General features: G+C 50.7%; 6 protein-coding genes across 6 annotated transcripts; 3 read left to right on the forward strand and 3 right to left on the reverse strand.

Annotated features, from left to right (window-relative positions):
• The first annotated feature begins 150 nt into the window (after positions 1-150).
• On the forward strand, positions 151-992 carry BCR38DRAFT_221394 (uncharacterized protein). Its single transcript, XM_040854251.1, has one exon. It carries the CDS (start codon positions 407-409, stop codon positions 893-895), a length of 489 nt encoding a protein of 162 aa, XP_040714754.1. The 5' UTR covers positions 151-406; the 3' UTR covers positions 896-992.
• Positions 993-4,294: 3,302 nt separating this feature from the next.
• BCR38DRAFT_221406 (uncharacterized protein) lies at positions 4,295-6,215 on the reverse strand. Its single transcript, XM_040854252.1, has one exon. The coding sequence runs from the start codon at positions 6,010-6,012 to the stop codon at positions 4,411-4,413; it is 1,602 nt and encodes a 533-aa protein (XP_040714755.1). The 5' UTR covers positions 6,013-6,215; the 3' UTR covers positions 4,295-4,410.
• A 203-nt stretch (positions 6,216-6,418) lies between these two features.
• On the reverse strand, positions 6,419-8,434 carry BCR38DRAFT_344877 (P-loop containing nucleoside triphosphate hydrolase protein; the record flags this gene model as incomplete). The annotated part of the gene is made up of 1 exon (XM_040856139.1): positions 6,419-8,434. One exon carries the CDS (start codon positions 8,432-8,434, stop codon positions 6,419-6,421), a length of 2,016 nt encoding a protein of 671 aa, XP_040714756.1.
• A 1,414-nt stretch (positions 8,435-9,848) lies between these two features.
• On the forward strand, positions 9,849-13,270 carry BCR38DRAFT_410062 (uncharacterized protein; the record flags this gene model as incomplete). Its single annotated transcript, XM_040858420.1, has 4 exons — positions 9,849-10,935; positions 10,986-11,130; positions 11,181-12,243; positions 13,223-13,270. 4 exons carry the CDS (start codon positions 9,849-9,851, stop codon positions 13,268-13,270), a joined length of 2,343 nt encoding a protein of 780 aa, XP_040714757.1.
• A 966-nt stretch (positions 13,271-14,236) lies between these two features.
• Positions 14,237-16,361, forward strand: BCR38DRAFT_435879 (uncharacterized protein). The gene has a single exon (XM_040860414.1). It carries the CDS (start codon positions 14,483-14,485, stop codon positions 16,256-16,258), a length of 1,776 nt encoding a protein of 591 aa, XP_040714758.1. The 5' UTR covers positions 14,237-14,482; the 3' UTR covers positions 16,259-16,361.
• Positions 16,362-16,686: 325 nt separating this feature from the next.
• BCR38DRAFT_345220 (SWIRM domain-containing protein) lies at positions 16,687-18,908 on the reverse strand (the record flags this gene model as incomplete). The annotated part of the gene is made up of 3 exons (XM_040856166.1): positions 16,687-18,093; positions 18,144-18,706; positions 18,791-18,908. The coding sequence occupies 3 exons, from the start codon at positions 18,906-18,908 to the stop codon at positions 16,687-16,689; spliced, it is 2,088 nt and encodes a 695-aa protein (XP_040714759.1).
• Positions 18,909-19,109: the final 201 nt, after the last annotated feature.

The following is a 19,109-nucleotide window of genomic DNA, read 5'->3' on the forward strand; positions in this document are numbered from 1 at the left end:
TTGGCTGAGACCGTCATCTCGTAAGACCGAACAAAGCACCGCGCAATGGAATCTTGAGTTGGTGTCAGCATCTGCGTCTACGGAACGGGTGCAGCCTCGTGACTCGTTTTTCCCACCCTTTGAATCTCGTCCGTCTATTCCCATAACGCGCCGTCAATTCTCTATACGATTGTCCAGATCTTACCCTACGACGTCCCTGATCTACGCGATCTTGCGCAAGAGCGCATGCGGATAATTTGCTCACTCAACCGGTGAGCAATGGGAGGGCGAAGGAGCGTTGAAATAGCCTTCGTTTCAAATCCAAGTACATCCCAGTTAAGAGCGATGTAGGCTCCTTACACAATCTGGACGTGGGTTACACGCTCAGTTATCATATATCTACCTTCACCGCAGCACGTTTCCCACTATGACAACCAAACCATTCCTGCGGGTATCCGCCCCTGGGAATGTGCATTCTCCACAGCGCGCTGCCTTGGCGAAAGCTAGTGCTCCATTCTCGAATCATCAAACGCTCTATTCCGTAGGCCCAGGGGCCCGTATTGGCTACATGGAAGGGAAAGCGGCCTTCGACCTGCCGGTGCTCGCGACAAGAGACATATGGAATCTCGCGACACCATCGTCAGTACAGGCCTGCCGCTCGCCCGCCCTATTCTGCCCCGTTGACTCTCTGCTGGAAGGCTATTTTGGGAATTCCGAAGCTGGAAAAAAGGGTCGAGATGTCGTCCTCCCTATGTTCGGTGAGATTCTCGTCATCTGTGAAGCCTGCAGGCAGGGGCTTTCTACCTCGAGACAGCCAGACAGTCCAGCTCAATTGCCTGCCCCACCGTCCAATAGTTCTGGCCGGCACCCTCGGCCGGCCCATGTCGGCTTGCTTCGCAACGTCGTTATCCCTTGACCTGTCTATCATCGCATTTCGAAAATGACATGTCCGGTGCATAGATTGTGGAGCGTCGTCTGTATGGACAGTAAGAGAGGGATTATCGTCAATTTGGTCAGCACGTATTCCATGCCGTCCGCAGCCGAGAAAGTATGGGGAAGAGAGTTCGGCGTTCGCGATAATGGAGGGGGAAAACAAGCAAACATTTTTTGATGGAAGTTGATTTAAAGAAGACGTATGACGCGACTTTTGTCTCACCGGTGGACATGGAAATGTTCTTTTCCTTTGTTTCACTGCGTCACGTCTCTTTGCCTCCAATATATGACCATGATGCCTCGGCGCCCTCAGTCACAGGACGGTTGCGATACCACTGCATGGAGGAGAACAAGTCAACGTTGATAAAACATGATGTTCCTCGTTAGTTTACGTGGCACGAAGTCGGCGATCAGATATAAGCTGTGGCAATCAGGGGCTGTGTCTAGGGGGTAGTGCCGAGGCCAATAAAGGCCGAGCAACACACGTCGTCCAATGTTCGAACCAGAGAATACCCCCCGAGCCCTCATGCATATCATCTCTACCTATCCTCCTGCGTGGCTTGCTTTGTCACGCACATAGAAATGTAGGTCTCCGAAGCGGTGCTGTCAGTCATTTTACGTTCTTCAGCTGACTTGATGGGCATCCTGTACCTGTTGCTCAGATCGACTACTTAGTTCTCACACCGGTGCACAGAGGTCAATCACCTACCTCACCGGTATGTATGGCACTGTAGGGCTCGCTGGCCACATTCCCATAGCGGTGTATCTTCCTTTCCTGGGCTTACCTTGGGTTTCCTCCCCATGCGTGAGATCGTTACCTGGTGGTGTCATCCACCGCAACGCCGTGCGTACTGCCACGGCATTTGGAATAGGGATATTCGAGAATGTTGGTCGGTGAGCATGCCAGATGCTGCAGAGTCCCCAATGTGTCCCCTACCAAGGGCTGACAACATTAACTCGTATAGCCCGAGAATTAACCCAGCATGACTCGACTCGTCCCACCTGGAGCCTTCTCTGCAAGTTCATGGACCGCCTGTTAGTCCTCCCTGTCGCACTTGACAACGCAATATCATCCATCAGCTTTTTGCCACTGTCAGAAAGACAGACTTGGACGTCTACCAATATATCGAAAAAGCTGATCGTCGTATGTTCTTCCTGAGGAAAGGCATACTCTCAGCCAGTCAGACCACTCGACCTCGCTTAAAGTTTCCCAAACCCCTCGTTCACGTATTCTGCCACGACAAGCCGAATCTCCATCGAACTGGACTCCAGACAGATATTTCAGTCTACTCCAGGATTTGTGCTGCGTGGAACCCCATCACGTACTGCCAACACGCTACGGTAGCGTGTAGCGTGTAGCGTGAATCAGCACCTTTCATGTTGTTGCAGGTTGTCGAGCAGAAGTCTCAAGGGTCCTTCAATCTAATAGCGAAGTAGGCTCGCCTCTACCTCTACTGTAGCGCCCAGGCATGTGCAACGGCATGACGTGTGGTGGATATTATCTCCGTATAGCTCTTCATGATATGAGCCCATCTGCTGAGGCTTTGTATCACATTCTCGCCTAATCACTCTACCACGGGTGGATGGCTATCATTCATGCTGAGCTGAGTTTCCTGGACACCACCTATGCAAATCAATCAGCAATTACTCGGTGGTTTCGGTTTCTGGAATAGACTGTCAAAAAAAACTGTCAAGGGGTCGTAACTAAACATATCCAAGAACATCATTTGTTCGGAGATGCCGTTCGGGCGGACAGAGCTGAGCGCGAATAAGCTGTATTAGAAGTGGCTTCATTATCCTTCTTGCAGGAATTTGCGAGACACTTCTTAAATATGTCGTAACTTATATTTATTCTCTCCTTGGGTTCTATAATCAGGTTTGTTGGTGCGTCGCGGTGGAGCATAACCGGTCATCATAGTAGCAACACACATGTACAGACTACATAATTCGCGAGCCAGATAAGAAAACCAATAAATGAGATTCTAATTTCAATCAGCAGCGTCGTCATCGCTTTGATTATGGGAAGAGATTCGAACTATACTCAACGAATATTCTAACTTCTGTTTCCGACCTTCTTCTAGGCCGGTTGGTTGTTAGAGCACGGTATACACCAAAGAGGCATGTCAAACTCCTGGTGACGAGAAGCTCAGGTCACAGATCAAGGCATTCGCAATACCATAATCGACGAAATTGTCAAATTAGTCAATGTGTCAAACCATAAAGGACGCCATCTGGATGAGTTTACAGTGAGGCCCCGTGTGAAACTATCAATCATCGTCTCTATTTGTTCGAGAGTGATCTGACTTACTTCTGTATATAGCATATTTGTCCAAGCTGCTCTCAAGGACAAAGGCAAGGGCAGCCCTCATCCCAGGCAAACATTACTGGCGCGGTTACTGAAAACAAGGGTTTCTTATACAAAGGACCCCTTGAACGAGCTAAGACATCCCCGCATTAGTATACACTACGAAATATAGAAATGATACATGTGCTTCCACCCAGCGCCCAGTGGCCCGACGACTATATGCCAATGATGATGCCCAGATTAGAAACATATTCCGGCTAGAACATGATGCAAGTGAAAATGTGGGACTTGGGCTCTATTGTTGTATCTGGATGGCCAAAAGATACAGTATTCCTTGTCACAGTTTGGCACGAAATGCTACTGTGAGGGCAGAGAAACCAACTAGTGAGTAGCATAGGAGACAGTATCTCATTATTAAAGACAAGACACGAAGAAATTGTCAATACGAGCCATAGAAACCGATTCAGGGTAGAGACTAGTTTGGAACAAGTAGGTTCTGGGCCGCTGCTATTCATGCTTAACCAGCTTCACGGATACATCACCTTTATCACATATGAATCAAGATGAAATTAGGTATCATTGTACCCAGTTGAGGATAGTAAAACACATTATTTGGGAATAAAAGTAATGCATGTAGTACAGTATCGCTGCCATCAACTGCACACTATTCCACAATCATTGTAATACTCATTATAATGGCTATGGACAACCGTGCATGGCTCAAACTGTAAACCATTCTGGTATTGCTCAAGGTTGTGTCACCGCCACACACGGAGAAGTGCTTTCATGAAAACTGCACACAAGAGATGAGAAAGTTGCTACCGTTACTCGGGACCTTCATGTTTTGCAAAAGACTATGTATTATGTGTGTAATCCATCCAACCAAGCAACCAGAAGTGATGTCCTTTTTTGCCTGAGGATGCTGATCCCTTACGTCCTGAAAAGCGATTGCACATTATGAGTGTAACCAGCCAGAACTGTCTCCTTCTCCCCTCGCCTTGCTTACTATGCTGACTTCCTAGGCCCTGAAAAATAATGCATGTTGTGGGTATAACCTGCCAGTGAGAATCATCTCCCTTTGAGTGGTGTAACCAATGAAAAACCAACGCAAGGTCCTGAACCGAACTAATGTCAGGTATTGATACAGATAAAACAATCATTGAGAAGAACAAGACTGCTCCTTGTTCGCACTTTCACTCCACGCTTCTTGAAAGTCCCGCACTTAGACGACAACCATCGAGTCCAGGTATGTTCCTTGCGGGTCGAGCCTCGTCCGCCTTCTGGCGTCTGGCATCCTCCTCAGCAAGCTCCTTGCCAATACTGACAATGGTAGTGACCTTGGGCAACAGTCTCTCCTGGTCCTTCTTCTTCATTTGCTCAATGACTTCCTGCTTGTCCTTCTCGGCGACCTCCTTTGAAGCCTGGTCGATAAGGTCCATGAGGTATTTGAGCTGTGCTTCCGGATCGTCCTTGTTCTCTTTTTCTGCCTTGCGAGGAGAGGACGAATAATGGCAAACCTTACATTTACGCTCAGCGTCAGTGGCATCAGAGCCAGATCGGCATCGCCACCAGCCTCCCTTCTGGTGGCGTGCCTCGAAGTGCCAATCTGGACTGGGGTTGTGCCACTCCTTAGTAGGCCCCGCCTTCTCTTTGTACTTATTGGCTCGGATTTTATCTTCCAGAAAATAGATCTGGTTGGTCAGCTCTTTGTATCGTTCCTCCACAGTGGGCAGAGTTGACATGATGCAGTCTTGGGCTTCAAGAACACGGAACCAATCAGGAATATGAATCTGATACGGCGTGGATGACTTCTCTGTTTGCTGCTTAGGATGGTCCTCAGGGTGGTTCTGGGGATGGTTCTCAGAATGGTTCTCGGGGTGCTCCTTGGAAGCTCGTTTGATGACATTCAAACTGTTGCGATAGTGGTAGTCGAATCTCGCCTCTGCGGTAGTAGATTCATCGAGGGTCATTCTAAACACTGAGTGTCCTGAAGAGGGTCGACTCAGACCGGTGTGGTCGTTATCCGGGGTAGGAGAGCGAGTAGCATCATCGTCCATGTTGAGGGCACCAAACATCTTCTCAACTGACGTCAATTCTCGAGTTCGAGTTGCAGGAGCAGTGGCAGAAATGAATTTGCTCTTCTGGTATGCATTAAGCTCGCATCGCTTAAATCCCATGGCAGCGACCAGGACACCAGTGATTTCTGCTCGAATTGGCTCGTCGGCCTTGTCAAATTCCTCGCATTGCTCAGCAAGCTTCCTCTTCAGTCGAGGTATGTCTTGTCTGGCATTCAGTCGCTGAATCGGGGTCGGTGCCTTCCACGCCAGAACCTCAGAGGCCTGAAGCTCCTTCTGTGTTTGAACCAAGTCGGGGTCGTTAGAGAAACGGGCACGGAGTTCGCATCGCTCTTTCTGCTTCAACTGCAGCCAATTTTCCAGACCCACTCGCTCGATAGATGTGATTTCGTCCAATTCGCCCTGAAACCCGTCGAGGACACTGTAGTTTCTGAGCGTATCTTCCATAAAGCTCTTGCGCATAGAAATGAGGGTGTGAAGGATGCGACTATCAGGCACAGCGGGCGGAAAGCAGCCCCATGGCGTTTCGTGCAACGGCAATGGCGATGGTGGGAGGGGTGATAACACTGAACTGGAAGGAGTGGCTTGTTTGCTTCCAGTCACCGTCGCGGCCGCGGTCTCGACTGCATTGTCCGGCAAGGTCTCGGCTGCGTCGTTCGGCACGGTCTTAGTTGCCATTATGGCTTTGTCCGCTGGCGTCATGGCTGATTTTGTTTTCATGAACACGCAACAGATAAATTAATCATGCTGGGAAAATGGTGATTGAAGAGGTGTTGCAGTTTGGGGTTTCGCGGCCCTGCAACGTGAAGGCATCGTGAGTGGAAGTTGAGCGGTGGAAAACAACTTGCTGCCAACGCACAATTGCCAGAATGAATCAGCGTGAAGGGTCCCAAGATTGATTCCTCAGTTGTCAAAGTGGAACAATTATTTGACCGATAATCCTAGAATGTACTGACTGAGAAAGTTACAGTTGCTTCAAGAGGTCCTCCATCCCAATTCATTCTGGTGCAGGGTCGCCAACTGCTTGACGGCCCCAGGGTGATGGGTCATGCCTAAGGCGACTCTCTGGTGACTTGGATGAACACCTTAGGATTTGTTGATGCTGAACTGTGTTTGATCTGGTGCTTCACGCCACCAGAGAACCAACTGACACCTTCTCCCGCAGCATTCTTTTCTCTCTGTCTTGCTGAGCCATCGTGCTCTGGCGTTCCCTCTTACGTCGGTCTGCATCTAATGCTGCAAAACGTCCGCGAGCGCCATGCTTGATTTTGGTGATCATATCCGCGGCTGTGCCCATGGTAATGTCTGATGCCTCCAACTTGTCTCCTTCGCTCCTTAGCTTATTCAAAAACCTCAGCTGTCCATCCGTAGCAGGGCCGCTCCGCCATCGTTGTGTCCTTGATATGAAGGTACGAGGGTAATTTTCTGATGCGTACTTGTCGGCTCCGTGGACGGCATCCACGAATGTGGTGGCTTGGAGCAGTTGACGAGGTGCTGCATAAGGGGCTTTCGAGACGCCGGGGGGGAGGGCTCGGATCTCCCATGCTGCGAACATGGGCGCATCCTCTTCCACAGTACTATCTCTCTCCAACCTGATGTAAGAGCCACCTGGGCTGGAGAGGACATACTTGCCCGGACCAACCTGCACCCAGGCATAGTGGCTGATGGCACGGATGTGTTTCTCGCCTGATGTATCCGCGATCAAGTCGAAGACGGATTCGTATTCGGTGAATGTGATAGTGCGGTTAGGCCCTCTGCTACCTGTACCTGGTCTGCCTGTGTATGCCTCCTCAGTCCTCCGTTGTTCAGCTTCTTTTCGATCCTTAATTTCCTTCATGTCGTCCACTGCCGCGCCGTCAAGCAGCTCGCCTGGATCCAGGCCAAACAGCGTCGGTGTCGTTACGATGCCAGTATCCAAGCTGGACACCATGTCTATGATATGGCAATTTTCTTTGCCTGGATGAAGCCGCATGCCTCTCCCAATCATTTGAACCAAGAGGTTACGGGAGCGAGTCGGTCTAGCCAGAATGACACAGTCAATATTTGGAATATCCGTCCCTTCGGTGAAGACTCCGCAGTTGACCATGACCGGAAACTCCCCACGCCTAAAGGCTTCGAGGCGTTCGCTTCTCTCGACTTTGGGTGTGTCTCCGGTTACAAACCTGGCATCGACTCCGTGGGCTCGAAAAGTATTGGTCAGCCCGGACACGTGGTTAAGATCAACACAAAAGACGAGGGTTGACTTTCTCTCAGCGGCTTTGGCAAGCCAGCTTCGAACTGTAATCTCGTTGACCTGCTCCGTGTTGACTACATCGGAAAGCTCGCCTGGTTGAAAATCCCCATTGGCGCTTTTGCGGACCTTGGACACGTCGGCTGTCGATGCCACCGTGGTAAATATCACGTCTGAGAGCCACTTGTCCCCGATCATGTCGACATAGTCTTTGTGGTAGACAATCTCGTCGATGGCAGCTCCAAGCCGGAGTCCATCGAAACGGGAAAACGTGGCAGAAACGCCAACAAGAATAGGGGATTCAAGATTCTTCTGGTCGAGGTTAAAGTGTTTCAAAGTCCTCAAATAGCCAGGGGACACAATGTGATGAGCCTCATCAACGAGAACCAGCTTGAACTTTTCGGGGTCGAATTTGTCGATCCTATCCCCCGACATTATGCTTTGCACGCTGGCGATGGTGATATCGGCAGCTCCAGAGGCGCGCATATTGCCCATTTCAATGTCGACAATCTTCTCTGGGTATGCACTATTACAATGCCGAGCAGCTTGCTCTACTAGCTCTCTTCTATGAGCAAGGATCAAAGTTTTGCTGGCATGTTCGTTGACAGGCTTGATACGGTCTATTAACTGGGTGAAGATAACCGTCTTGCCAGAACCGGTAGCCAGTGAGATACCGAGACGTTTATGGCCATTCTGTATCGAAGAAAGGACCGACTGGATACATTCTTCCTGGTAGTCACGGAGACGGACTTTCTGGATAGGAGAAGGAGAACTGACGGGGATTGCCGTTGCAGATGCAGCGCGAGCCCGTGTCGGATGAGTAACGACAAAACCCCGTCTGTGGACGATCAATGGGCGAGACCTCCCCACCAATGAAGTCAGAGGACGCCATGGCGTGCACAAGCGTTGCATTGCACAGGCACCGAGCCTTGGGTGGTTGGTGATGGAAAACTTGATGAGATCCTGAACTCGTCAAGTGAACTGAAGATGCTGGCGCTGAGGTAACTGAAGTATTTTGGGGATTATAGGTGGGTCTGTGGATATGACCCGTGCACTTGGTACAAATATACTGACCCTTGCAGTGATTTGCAAAATCGGCTTCCCATGTCAGCCAAAATAAAAATACAAAGCACAGACCATATATGCCATCTCCGGCGCCTATACTGTGCGCGATGCCATCCCAAGTATCCTTGAGTTTCGACTTGAAAGGTACATACGAGCGCTACTACAGTCACAAGCGAAGTCACCCTACCCATATTCTACATCTTTAAATCATTCGTGTACAGACCTTTTCCTTTCTTGGCGCTGACACGGTGCCGGTTGGTCGCTTAGTGTACTATTCTGAATTATGACTTGCTACTGTCTAGTTTGAAATTATTGTTGTTACTGATCACATACACCGCTGACTCATCACCCAGTTTAGGCCTCAGGCAGTTATCAGCAGGTGGGATCGGCGACTAAGTCATCTTGGACGAGCTAACTGCCTTGGAACAGTGTTGCTTTTCGCACGTTTTGTGCATATGAGCAGTTTACTGTTGATGTTTCTTTCTTATGACAGCAGTCACGAAATTGGTTTCCGGCTTTGTAGGTGAAAATTTGTGGGCTTACGTACAGTTAGGGATGACCTGCTGGCCAGGTGCATTACGGTAACATGCGGAGCACTTTACGAGAGACCGAATCTACATACCTGCAGATCCAACATGGGCTTTTGACGGACGACATCAAACTTAGTTGCTATAGGGCTAGATTACTGTCTACAAAGCACCGATTTTGAGATTTTTGGCCGAATTCAGCCTTGAACCATGTGTTCTACTTGCTGGGTCCGCGTTGATCTACCCCTGTGCATAAGCCGCCAAGGCTCCTTCTATTGCATACAATACGAACACGGCCTTGCAACTGCTATCGTCTTGCCTGAGCTGGCCGAAATTGAATCCAGGCTGGATGAAGGACAGATTCCAAGCCCATATGAAAAGCTGAGAGTCCGATCTTGCCAGAACCCGAAGTTATTCGCTGGAGTACAGGACAACCCATAATGTTCTCTGGAACTCTCGCCAAATAACCCAAGACAGTCACGAGCGATCCACGTTAATGCGAAGCCATGCAGGGAATGCAGGCAAGTGCGCAGCGCGGATTGCTGGCGGATTTCTGCTCAACCAACCTAAGCGCGTGATCTACAGCAGACACAGCCTTGCGTGCGGTGGAGAGGTCGTCGCCCTTGATAGTCTGTCCACCACTTCTCCAAAACACCCTCTTGAATGATCAACAGGTTACACTTTCGACTCCGTAGCACAAACACGGTCTCCCACGACATCTTTGACGACTTGCGATGACTAACAATTATCGGCCTCGCTGTCGTGAAGACTTCCACGTCGCAGTCATATGCGCCCTGCCCCTCGAGTACGATGCCGTCGCCTTGGCTTTTGATGAATTCTGGAACGAAGATCGAGATATACGCGGTCGTCCTGCCGGACATGACAACTATCACAAAATGGGCCGGATCGGAAGCCACAATGCTGTTCTGGTCCTCCTTCCTAACATGGGGAAGGTCAGCGCCGCAAATGAGACAGCCCGTCTCCGATTAATCTATACTGGGCTCAAGTTGGCCATCTTGACTGGCATTTGCGGTGGAGTGCCCAGCCCGGGGACCGACGACGAGATTCTGCTCGGGGATATTGTCATCAGCAATAGCATCGTTCAATATGACCTAGGCCGTCAGTACCCTGGTAAGTTCAGCCGGAAAGATACTGTCCATGATAACCTCGGCCGGCCGAGCAAGGACATCCGCACTCTGCTCGCCATCTTCGAGACGCATCTAGGCCTGAATGAACTGCAGTGCCGGACCATTCAGATCCTGAAGAAACTCCAACAAACGGCCGTCGAGACGAATCATCGGACATGCTACGACCGTCCTGCCGATGGAGAGGACACGCTTTTCAAGCCAGACTATCCCCACAGACATCGAGATCAATCAACCTGTAGCTGTGATGAAATCAGTGCCTGTGACGGAGCGATTAGTGCGTCTTGTGAGGAGCTTCAGTGTAACGTCGGGCATCGAGTATTAAGGAGACGCCTGGAGTCTAAGAGAAAGCGACAGTTTGAGGAAGGAGATATCACGAACGCACAAGAATCTCGAATACACATTGGGCGTATAGGCTCGGGTGATACAGTAATGAAATCAGGCGAACACCGGGACAGGATAGCCAAAGAACATAGCATCATAGCTTTTGAGATGGAGGGAGCAGGGGTATGGGACGAGATTCCGTGTGTCATTGTTAAGGCGGTATGTGACTACGCTGACAGTCACAAGAACAAGAGGTGGCAGGACTTTGCAGCAGCAACAGCGGCCTCAGCAATGAAGGCACTTCTCGAGCACTATATCCAGAGAAACGGGCCTGAAACTGCCCATACATGGTGTAAGTGATTAATTAAGTCTGGGGACCCGGAACTCGCTAATGAGCCACAGTTCTTGTCCCATACAACGAGAATCCGGGCTTTGTTGGTCGGTCCGAAATTCTTGATCAAGTCAAACGACTATTCGGGCATGACCAAAACCAAGCTACAGTCAAGCCGTGCTCTAGAGTAGCGCTCTATGGCCTAGGCGGCGTTGGGTAATGCAAGACACCTCGTCAAAGCCTTTATACTCTCTGACTTCATATAGTAAAACGCAGATAGCACTGGCGTACGTGTACTGGATGAAAGAGACGCATCCCGGTGTTTCTGTTTTTTGGGTCCATGCTAGTAATGCGCAACGGTTCCGCCAGGCTTTCGCCTCTATCGCCGAAGAATGTAATATTCCCGGACGTGACGACCCTAAAGCCGACGCACTTCTCCTCGTCAGGAAGTGGCTAGAGACAAAGAACTCAGGCCAGTGGCTCATGGTGATTGACAATGCTGACGACACCCATCTATTCTCTCAAATACATGGATGTCACGCCGATATGTCTACCAATGCGATTGAAGCAAAACACAACTTAGGACGCTATGTTCCCGAGTGCGCCCACGGATTGATTCTCATCACGACAAGGAACAAACAAACTGGTTCACGGCTTGCTCCAGGAAGGCCTCCAATCAGGATTGACAGCATGTCTAATGACGAAGCAGACCAGTTGCTTCGCTCAATGCTAGAGGAAGAAGTTAATATAATCTCTACGGAAGAAACGTTGCTCCTCTCATCCCGCCTAGAAAATCTACCGCTCGCACTCGCCCAGGCGGCAGCATTTATTCTAGAAAACGACATATTAATCAATGACTATGTCCAGCTATTGTCTGAGAGCGACTCTAGACTTGTGGATTGTCTCAGCGAACCGTTCGAAGCTGTCGGGAGAGACTCGGGCACGCCACACGCCCTCACAGCAACGTGGATCATCTCCTCCTTTGAGCAGATCGAGAGACAAAATGCATTCGCTAGCGATGTTCTATCTCTTCTCAGTCTTTTTGATCGACAGGCTATTCCGAAAATATTTATAAATAATTACTATCTCCAAAGAACGCCGCAGGAGTCAGAGGCCAGTCAAGCGGCAGCAGTTACGAAAGCGCTAGGTATTTTAAAGGCATTTTCCTTCATTAAAGAGTCGAAGCATCAGAGCGTGGACATGCACCGGCTGGTACAAATGGTCACGCGGAAATGGCTTGTTAATAGCCGAAGGATGACTGAGTTCGCACAGCAAGCTCTTCGGATAGTATCAAATACCTATCCATACGGTAAACATGAGAGCAAGGAGGTGTGTCAAGAGTACCTCCCGCATGCGTATGCCGTGCTGAGACAAGAAGAGACTGGTTCGCAGGATGGAAACAAGGCGAGAGCATATCTTCTGCACAACGTGGCAGGTTACTATCTCTATCATGGACAGTGGAAGGAGGCCGAAAAGAGACTAGATCAAGCAGTAGAGCTGCGAAGAGAAATACTAGGGGCGGATCATCCCGATACGCTGGGAAGTATCGCCAACCTGGCATCGACGTACTGTAACCAAGGCCGGTGGAAGGAGGCCGAGTCGCTAGACGTGCAGGTGATGGAGACGAGGAAGACGGTGCTAGGTGCGGAGCATCCCGATACGCTGAGCAGTATAGCCAACCTGGCATCGACGTACAGGAACCAAGGCCGGTGGAAGGAGGCCGAGTCGCTAGACGTGCAGGTGATGGAGACGAGGAAGACGGTGCTAGGTGCGGAGCATCCCGATGCGCTGAGCAGTATAGCCAACCTGGCATCGACGTACTGGAACCAAGGCCGGTGGAAGGAGGCCGAGTCGCTAGATGTGCAGGTGATGGAGACGAGGAAGACGGTGCTAGGTGCGGAGCATCCCGATACGCTGAGCAGTATAGCCAACCTGGCATCGACGTACTGTAACCAAGGCCGGTGGAAGGAGGCCGAGTTGCTAGAAGTGCAGGTGATGGAGATGAGCAAGACGGTGCTAGGTGCGGAGCATCCCGATACGCTGAGAAGTATGGCCAACCTGGCATTTTCTTGGAAATCGCAAGGGCTTACTGATAATGCTATTATGTTGATGGACCAGTGTGCTCAAGCTCGTATTCGAGTGTTAGGACCTGACCATCCGCTTTGTGCTTCCTCATTTTCCACCTTACGCAACTGGAAAGCGGAATAGATGTAGTACCTGAGTGAAGGGGCAACATCTTTATATTGTCATAAACCTAATCTGCGCGGGACTGTGTGAAGTAGGAATATATATTTACTACGTGCTATAGTATTCATATACCTACCAGTACTGCATCTTAGACATTGGGATTCTTTAAAGTGTAGCTTACTGTCCGTAGCGTAAGCATCGAGGGCATGTTCTTATGAAAAAAACCCGAATATTATATGAACAAGTAATGTTAGCTATCATACGATGTATACCGGGAAATCTAGTGCGAAAATACTCATTACAGATATGAATATACATATAAGAGATAATGCAGTATATTCTTCAGAATATTAGTAACCTGTAAGTAGATCGAGATGCTTGTGACTCTTTGATTTTGCGGCTTGTGCTATTAAGCTGATGGGTACTTGCATAAGACTACCAACCAGGCCCTGCAAGATAACGCTATCAACTATGGATCTTAGGTACGGACAGGCGACATAACACAGTGCTAACGGATTTGAGCATCCATACCCAGAAACACGAGACCCATTTGACCAAGCTAGTCTTGAACGGCCAGAGATCGGGCGAAAGACTTTAATCAAGAGGATAGCGTAGACGTCACCATACTACATAGTATTGTAGGGTATGTACGAATAGATCAACTCATAAAGTGTGAGGTGACGGCCCTTAGGGTTATTACCATGGGTAATACGTCCATGTAATTCATGAAATAGCCTAGCTATCGATAGAGCTGTGGGTATTGCTAACATTGACTGGGCGTTCAGTAGTCAGAAAGTACATTAGAGTACACCAGGGGCGATAACGTACACGTCGAAGCGCCGTAAATAGCTTATATGGTCTGTGCTTTGAAGCTTCGTTCCATCTATAATGGGAAGCTGATTATTGCAAGTCATCGTCACTTGCCCTTGCGAAGTCCAAATAACAAATGCCTTGTTCAGGTATATAGGTACAATTTATCCAGATCTGATGGAATGTTTCAAGTTGGCTACAGTCAGTTGATGTTTGAGGTTGCGTTTTTGAATGAAAAACTGTTGCTCAACCCTACCTATTGGTGTCCTGTGCTGTGAAAGTATTTCATACCCACTCAAGGCCTCTGCAACAACTTTTAGTGATTCGCCACGACGTTCCAAAGTCACCAACTTAAGAAGCCATTCACCAAGGTCTGACTAGATTTGGACGGTATCCAAATTTTTACTTATGCTGCAGGAGATGACGCAACAGATTTCAACTTTAAGAATGACAGATATATTCCGGGCAATCACGAGCTTGGGTCCACCTGCCATTTTCAAAGCTCGGCCATAACTTTTTACAACCTCTATGAGAACCTTTATTATAGAAAGTCGCCGACACCTACAGGACTATGAGTTCAGCAGAAGACGACTACGCCCCCAGCGAGGTCGTATCTCACATTTCTGGTGTTCTAGAAGCGCTCCCAGCAGAAGAAGATCCGTACATCGAGCAGGACGACTCATTTCGCTCTAGCGAATCGTCCAGTGAAGGAGACAACAACACCGCCACCGCCTCGTCAGGAGAAGAAGCTAGCAGTCCCAACTCCTTCGGACGATCCCGTAAACGCCGCCGCCTCCCCGACTACTCCGGTGCGCCCCTAAAACGGCAAAAATGCACCTTCAACGCCGACTACCTAGCCCTCCTAAACCAAGACATCCAGGATGCGGCCGCAGGCCTCGTAGTCTCTACCGAAACCAACGCGGCAGAGCTCCAGGACTCCCAACTCGGCGCAACGCGCTGGAATCACATCGAGAAGGAAGCCCTATTCTCAGCACTAGGCCGCTTGGGGCGCGACGACCTCCCCGGCATCGCCGCCCGCATCGGCACCAAGGGCGCCGTCGAGGTGCACCAGTACCTGGTATTTCTGTCGGAAACGGAGCTGCGGCGACGGCAGGCCGAGGGGGATCTACGGCGCAAAACGCTGAAACCGGTTGAGGTGCTGGCAGCGGTGGAGGTTAGTCAGGATTGCTGTAACGCGCTGGATGAGGTCGGGGACGATCTTTCGCTGCGTCAGGAGGGGCATGAGGTGGCGGTTGAGGAAAAGAAGTGGGGTGACAAATGGCTCGTTACCAAATCGTTAAGCAAGGAGCTGGATGAAGTTAGTATGAAGCGGAAAGGGCCTGATGTGGAGTTGCCGTTTGCCGAGCTCTTTATTCTGAGGAATTGGATTAGGGTGTCCGAGCACATGTTCATGAACTCGTCGATACCCGAGTACAACTGGCGGTGGTTTTCGGACTCGGTGCCGCCTGCTATCCGGAGCACGGCGTTATCGGATTTTCATGCGCTGGCTGTGAGTGTCACGAGGCGGTTGGTTGCGGCTGCGTTGCATATGAGCCAGTCAAGGATCAAAGCTAAGAAGGAAGTTGTGGCCAAGACGCGGCACGTGGTCAAGGCGAGGGATGTTAAAGCCGCGGCTGATTCAATATCCATGAAGACGAGCCGTCGCGAGTTTTGGGCGCGGTCGGCAAGGAGGTTGAGGTTGGATGTCTATGGATCGAAGGGAGAGGACGAAGGGGAGGGCGGAGGTGACGAGATCATGTCGTATGACGACATAGAAGCTGCTCTGGGTTACCGCAGGCCCCATTGGCGAACGGCCCCTGAAAGAGACGACGACGACGACGATGATGACAATGACGATCTCTCCGACACATCAACCACCTCCACTCCAATCGATTCCATGAACCCCGAAATTCAAGATACCAGCGAATCGAACCGCGACCTATCCCCTGAGACCGCAGCCATAAAATATGACCTCGAAGAAGCCATGCACTTCTCCGCCGACTTCGAAGGCACCACACGAGCGCGCCAGGCCCTCCAATCCCGTATCCAAGCCGAATACCGCCTGGAAGCCGAGGCCGATGAGCATGATGCCCGGGCCAGCACACAGGAAGAGGCTCGGCTGTGGGGGGTGCTACGCCAGCAGGGGGTGGCACCGCAGTGGGGGACTACTACTATGCCAAGTACTGGCGGGCCTGGGCAGACGACGGCGACGACGACAGGCTTACCTAAGGGAGCCAGACGTGCAGTGTTTGAGCCGGCAGTTGGGTACGATTGGAGGGCTACTTTTGAGTATATGAGTGAGTGGGAGGTGGCTGGTAGGGATGCAGAGGGTGCTGTTGGCACTTGATCAACATGATGATAGTGGAGAGAATAATATACCCGTGTTTGTAGACTGGAAAATAGGACCGTTTCTGCCATGTTTATTGTAGATAATCCATGTTTGTTACGGGGGTGCCTAAGTTACTGTACAATTCTCAGGACAGTCATGCCCTTCACAGCTGGGCTGGCACATACGATCTGATAAGCCAAGAAATTAGGTCAACGTAAAGAATTCATTGGTGGACACTATTTATGAGTCTCCTAGTAACTGGTGGTACACATTTTATCAACATACTTTCACAAGACCGGGAGCTGTATGAGCATGAGCCGACCATCGAAACGCCTTCTCTCAAGAACAAATAACGCAGAATACCTTAGCCAGTCCCGAAACATACCGGTTTTCGCCACATCTCCTTTCCATCCGCACACCATGCCGTGTATATAGTCCGACAGCATTTACGCCTCGTAACTCTTGATCTGGCCGTCAGCGCTCAAGGGTTGCACAGCGCCCGCCGCCGGCGTCGAAGTAAACGTCAAGCCATTGCCATCACCACCCATGGCCATCTTCACATCGCCACCATTGAGAGCTGCCGCCTTCAGACCTTCTTGGGTCTCTCGGACTCTCTTCTTAAACGCCAGACGGTCAAGGAAGAGTTGCTGGCGGCCTCTCTCGAGTTCTCGTCGCTCGGCTTGCAGAATGCCTTCCATCTCGTCAAAATACTTCAGCTTCAACTCCATCTTCTGAAGTGTGACGTTGACAGCAGCTGAGAGGAGGCGGGTCATCTCACGCTCCTCGTGCGAAGCAAGACCGCCAGAACGGGCAGCAACGGCGGCAAGTGGGATGCTGGCGAGGGTGTTGGTGGTGGTTGTCGTCGTGGTAGTAGTAGTCGTCGTGCTCTCCTGTCGGATATCGATCTCCATGGAGTCACTTTCCTTCTCCTTGCCCTTGCCATTTATTTTGGCAACTTCACCACCCTCAATCTTGTTTTTCAAACCAGCGCGGAGTTCCTCTACAGACTGCCTGGCAGCTGCTGCGGTGCTCTTGGGGTCTGCCAAGCTTGCCAAGAACCCAATGACAGACATGACCGGGTTGTCTGCTTGACTGAAAGGCAGGTGGCCACCGTGGCTACCGAGCATTTGCAGACCAGTCGGTGCGTGGACTGGTGCCTCTGTCTCGATATACTTGTCCTCAATGTCGAGTTGAAGGAATTGAAGCACACACTCCTCTCTGCTTCGCGTGCCAACGTGCTCTGCGATCTGAGCCCAGTCGTCGTCGTATCTCTCCAGACCTTCCAGGAGTCGCAGAAGCTCAGCGTCAGTCCAGGGCGCATCACGATCCAAAATGGCAGAATACATGGGATTCTCCATTTTGAGGAATTGGGTGTTGGTCTGGTTGTTGGGAATGCGCCCTTGCAGCAGACAGCTCGGGCAAACATCATACTTGGTCTTGCTCTGCGAGTTGGCTTCAGGAAGATGGTAGTAAACCCTGGTGCAGTCGACTCCACAATGCTGGCAGTTAACCTTGGCAATAGGCGCCTTCAGAGGATCCTCAGCAGCTGGAGAAGCGCTGGCAGTACCATTGACAGCTGTTGCGTCGCCGTTGGTCTTTGATTCGGTCTTGGTGAGTTTCGTTCCCTTGGCACTGGCTTCGTAAATATTTCGTCCAATCTCAAGATTGCGCTCGCCTGCGGCCGTAGCAGCGGTAGCGGCCTTCTGCTCCGTGTCTTGGCTCTTCTTGCCCTCCAGCACGATAGGGTCTGCCGACGGTTGCCATGGCTGAAGTCCACGGGGGGTGTCACAGATGACCTGGAAGTGACCAGTGAATGGAGGTCCAACTTGGGATGGTCGTTGGTCAGCATCGACCTATGAGTAATTAGTATGTACTCAACAAGGCTTGGTAAGTGCGCATTTACTTGATAGTTGATTAGGCCCCATTGCTCAAGGAATGCATGAACACGCATGATGGCGCACACGTCACCAGCCAGATTCCGTCTGCATGCAGTTACAGTGAGGTACTCGATGGGGTTCAGACGGTATGTGTTAATCATGAAGTCGCGATAGTCTTTGTAGACATGTGGTGTTTTGCTTCGGTTGCGACTGTTGAAGAATTCGGGCATGGCCTTCCTCTCGATGCTGTGGACGACGTTCATGTCGAACCAAGTACTGTAGCTCGGCAGGACAATGGAGTGTGTCTGGGAGATAAGGTGTTCGCGCGCGGCATTCTCTATGCTCTCTTTCGACTTGACTTCCGTCTGTCCACCCTCGGCGCCAGCGGCGGCCCCGTCGCCGTCCTTATCGCCGGATTGACCATCTTTGGGGGCATCGCGCATCTCTTCATCATCTTTGGCTAACGTGGTCTCAGCAGGCGGTCCATCGGGGGCATCGAGAGGGTTGTCTGAAGTACCACCGGGCGCAGGCGTGGTACTATCCTGCTTGATGTTGGGCTCTGAAAGAGAAGCCTCGACCATCTGGACATCTGGGAGTGGGTATGGGGATTAGTATTGTTGGAGCTAGTGGACAGCCGCTGTGTGCATTCCATGCGCACGGAGTCCTGGCTCACCTTCAGAGGTCTCGGGCGCAGCTGACGGGTCTGGTTGAAGAGGCGGCTGCGACAGAATGGGGTTGCTACCCGGGGTGATGGCATTGGCCGGAGAGCCGTAAATGACGTTCTCCTCCATGGCGGATATGGTGATGGTTCTGAGCTATGGGATCGCGGGTCGAAAGGCTAGGTGGAGTGAATGTTCGACGAGAAGAAGAAAGGGATGCCGATAGTCAAGGTGAAAGCGCCAAGCGCAAAAAGCGAGGGCGCGTCGCGTCGCAAAGTATCAAATTCTTATCGGTGACAGCTCATTTAGAATTACAGCCGACACAATTCGGAT

Source organism: Pseudomassariella vexata (assembly GCF_002105095.1).
Source record: "Pseudomassariella vexata strain CBS 129021 chromosome Unknown BCR38scaffold_8, whole genome shotgun sequence".
In the NCBI taxonomy this organism is placed as follows: domain Eukaryota; kingdom Fungi; phylum Ascomycota; class Sordariomycetes; order Amphisphaeriales; family Pseudomassariaceae; genus Pseudomassariella; species Pseudomassariella vexata.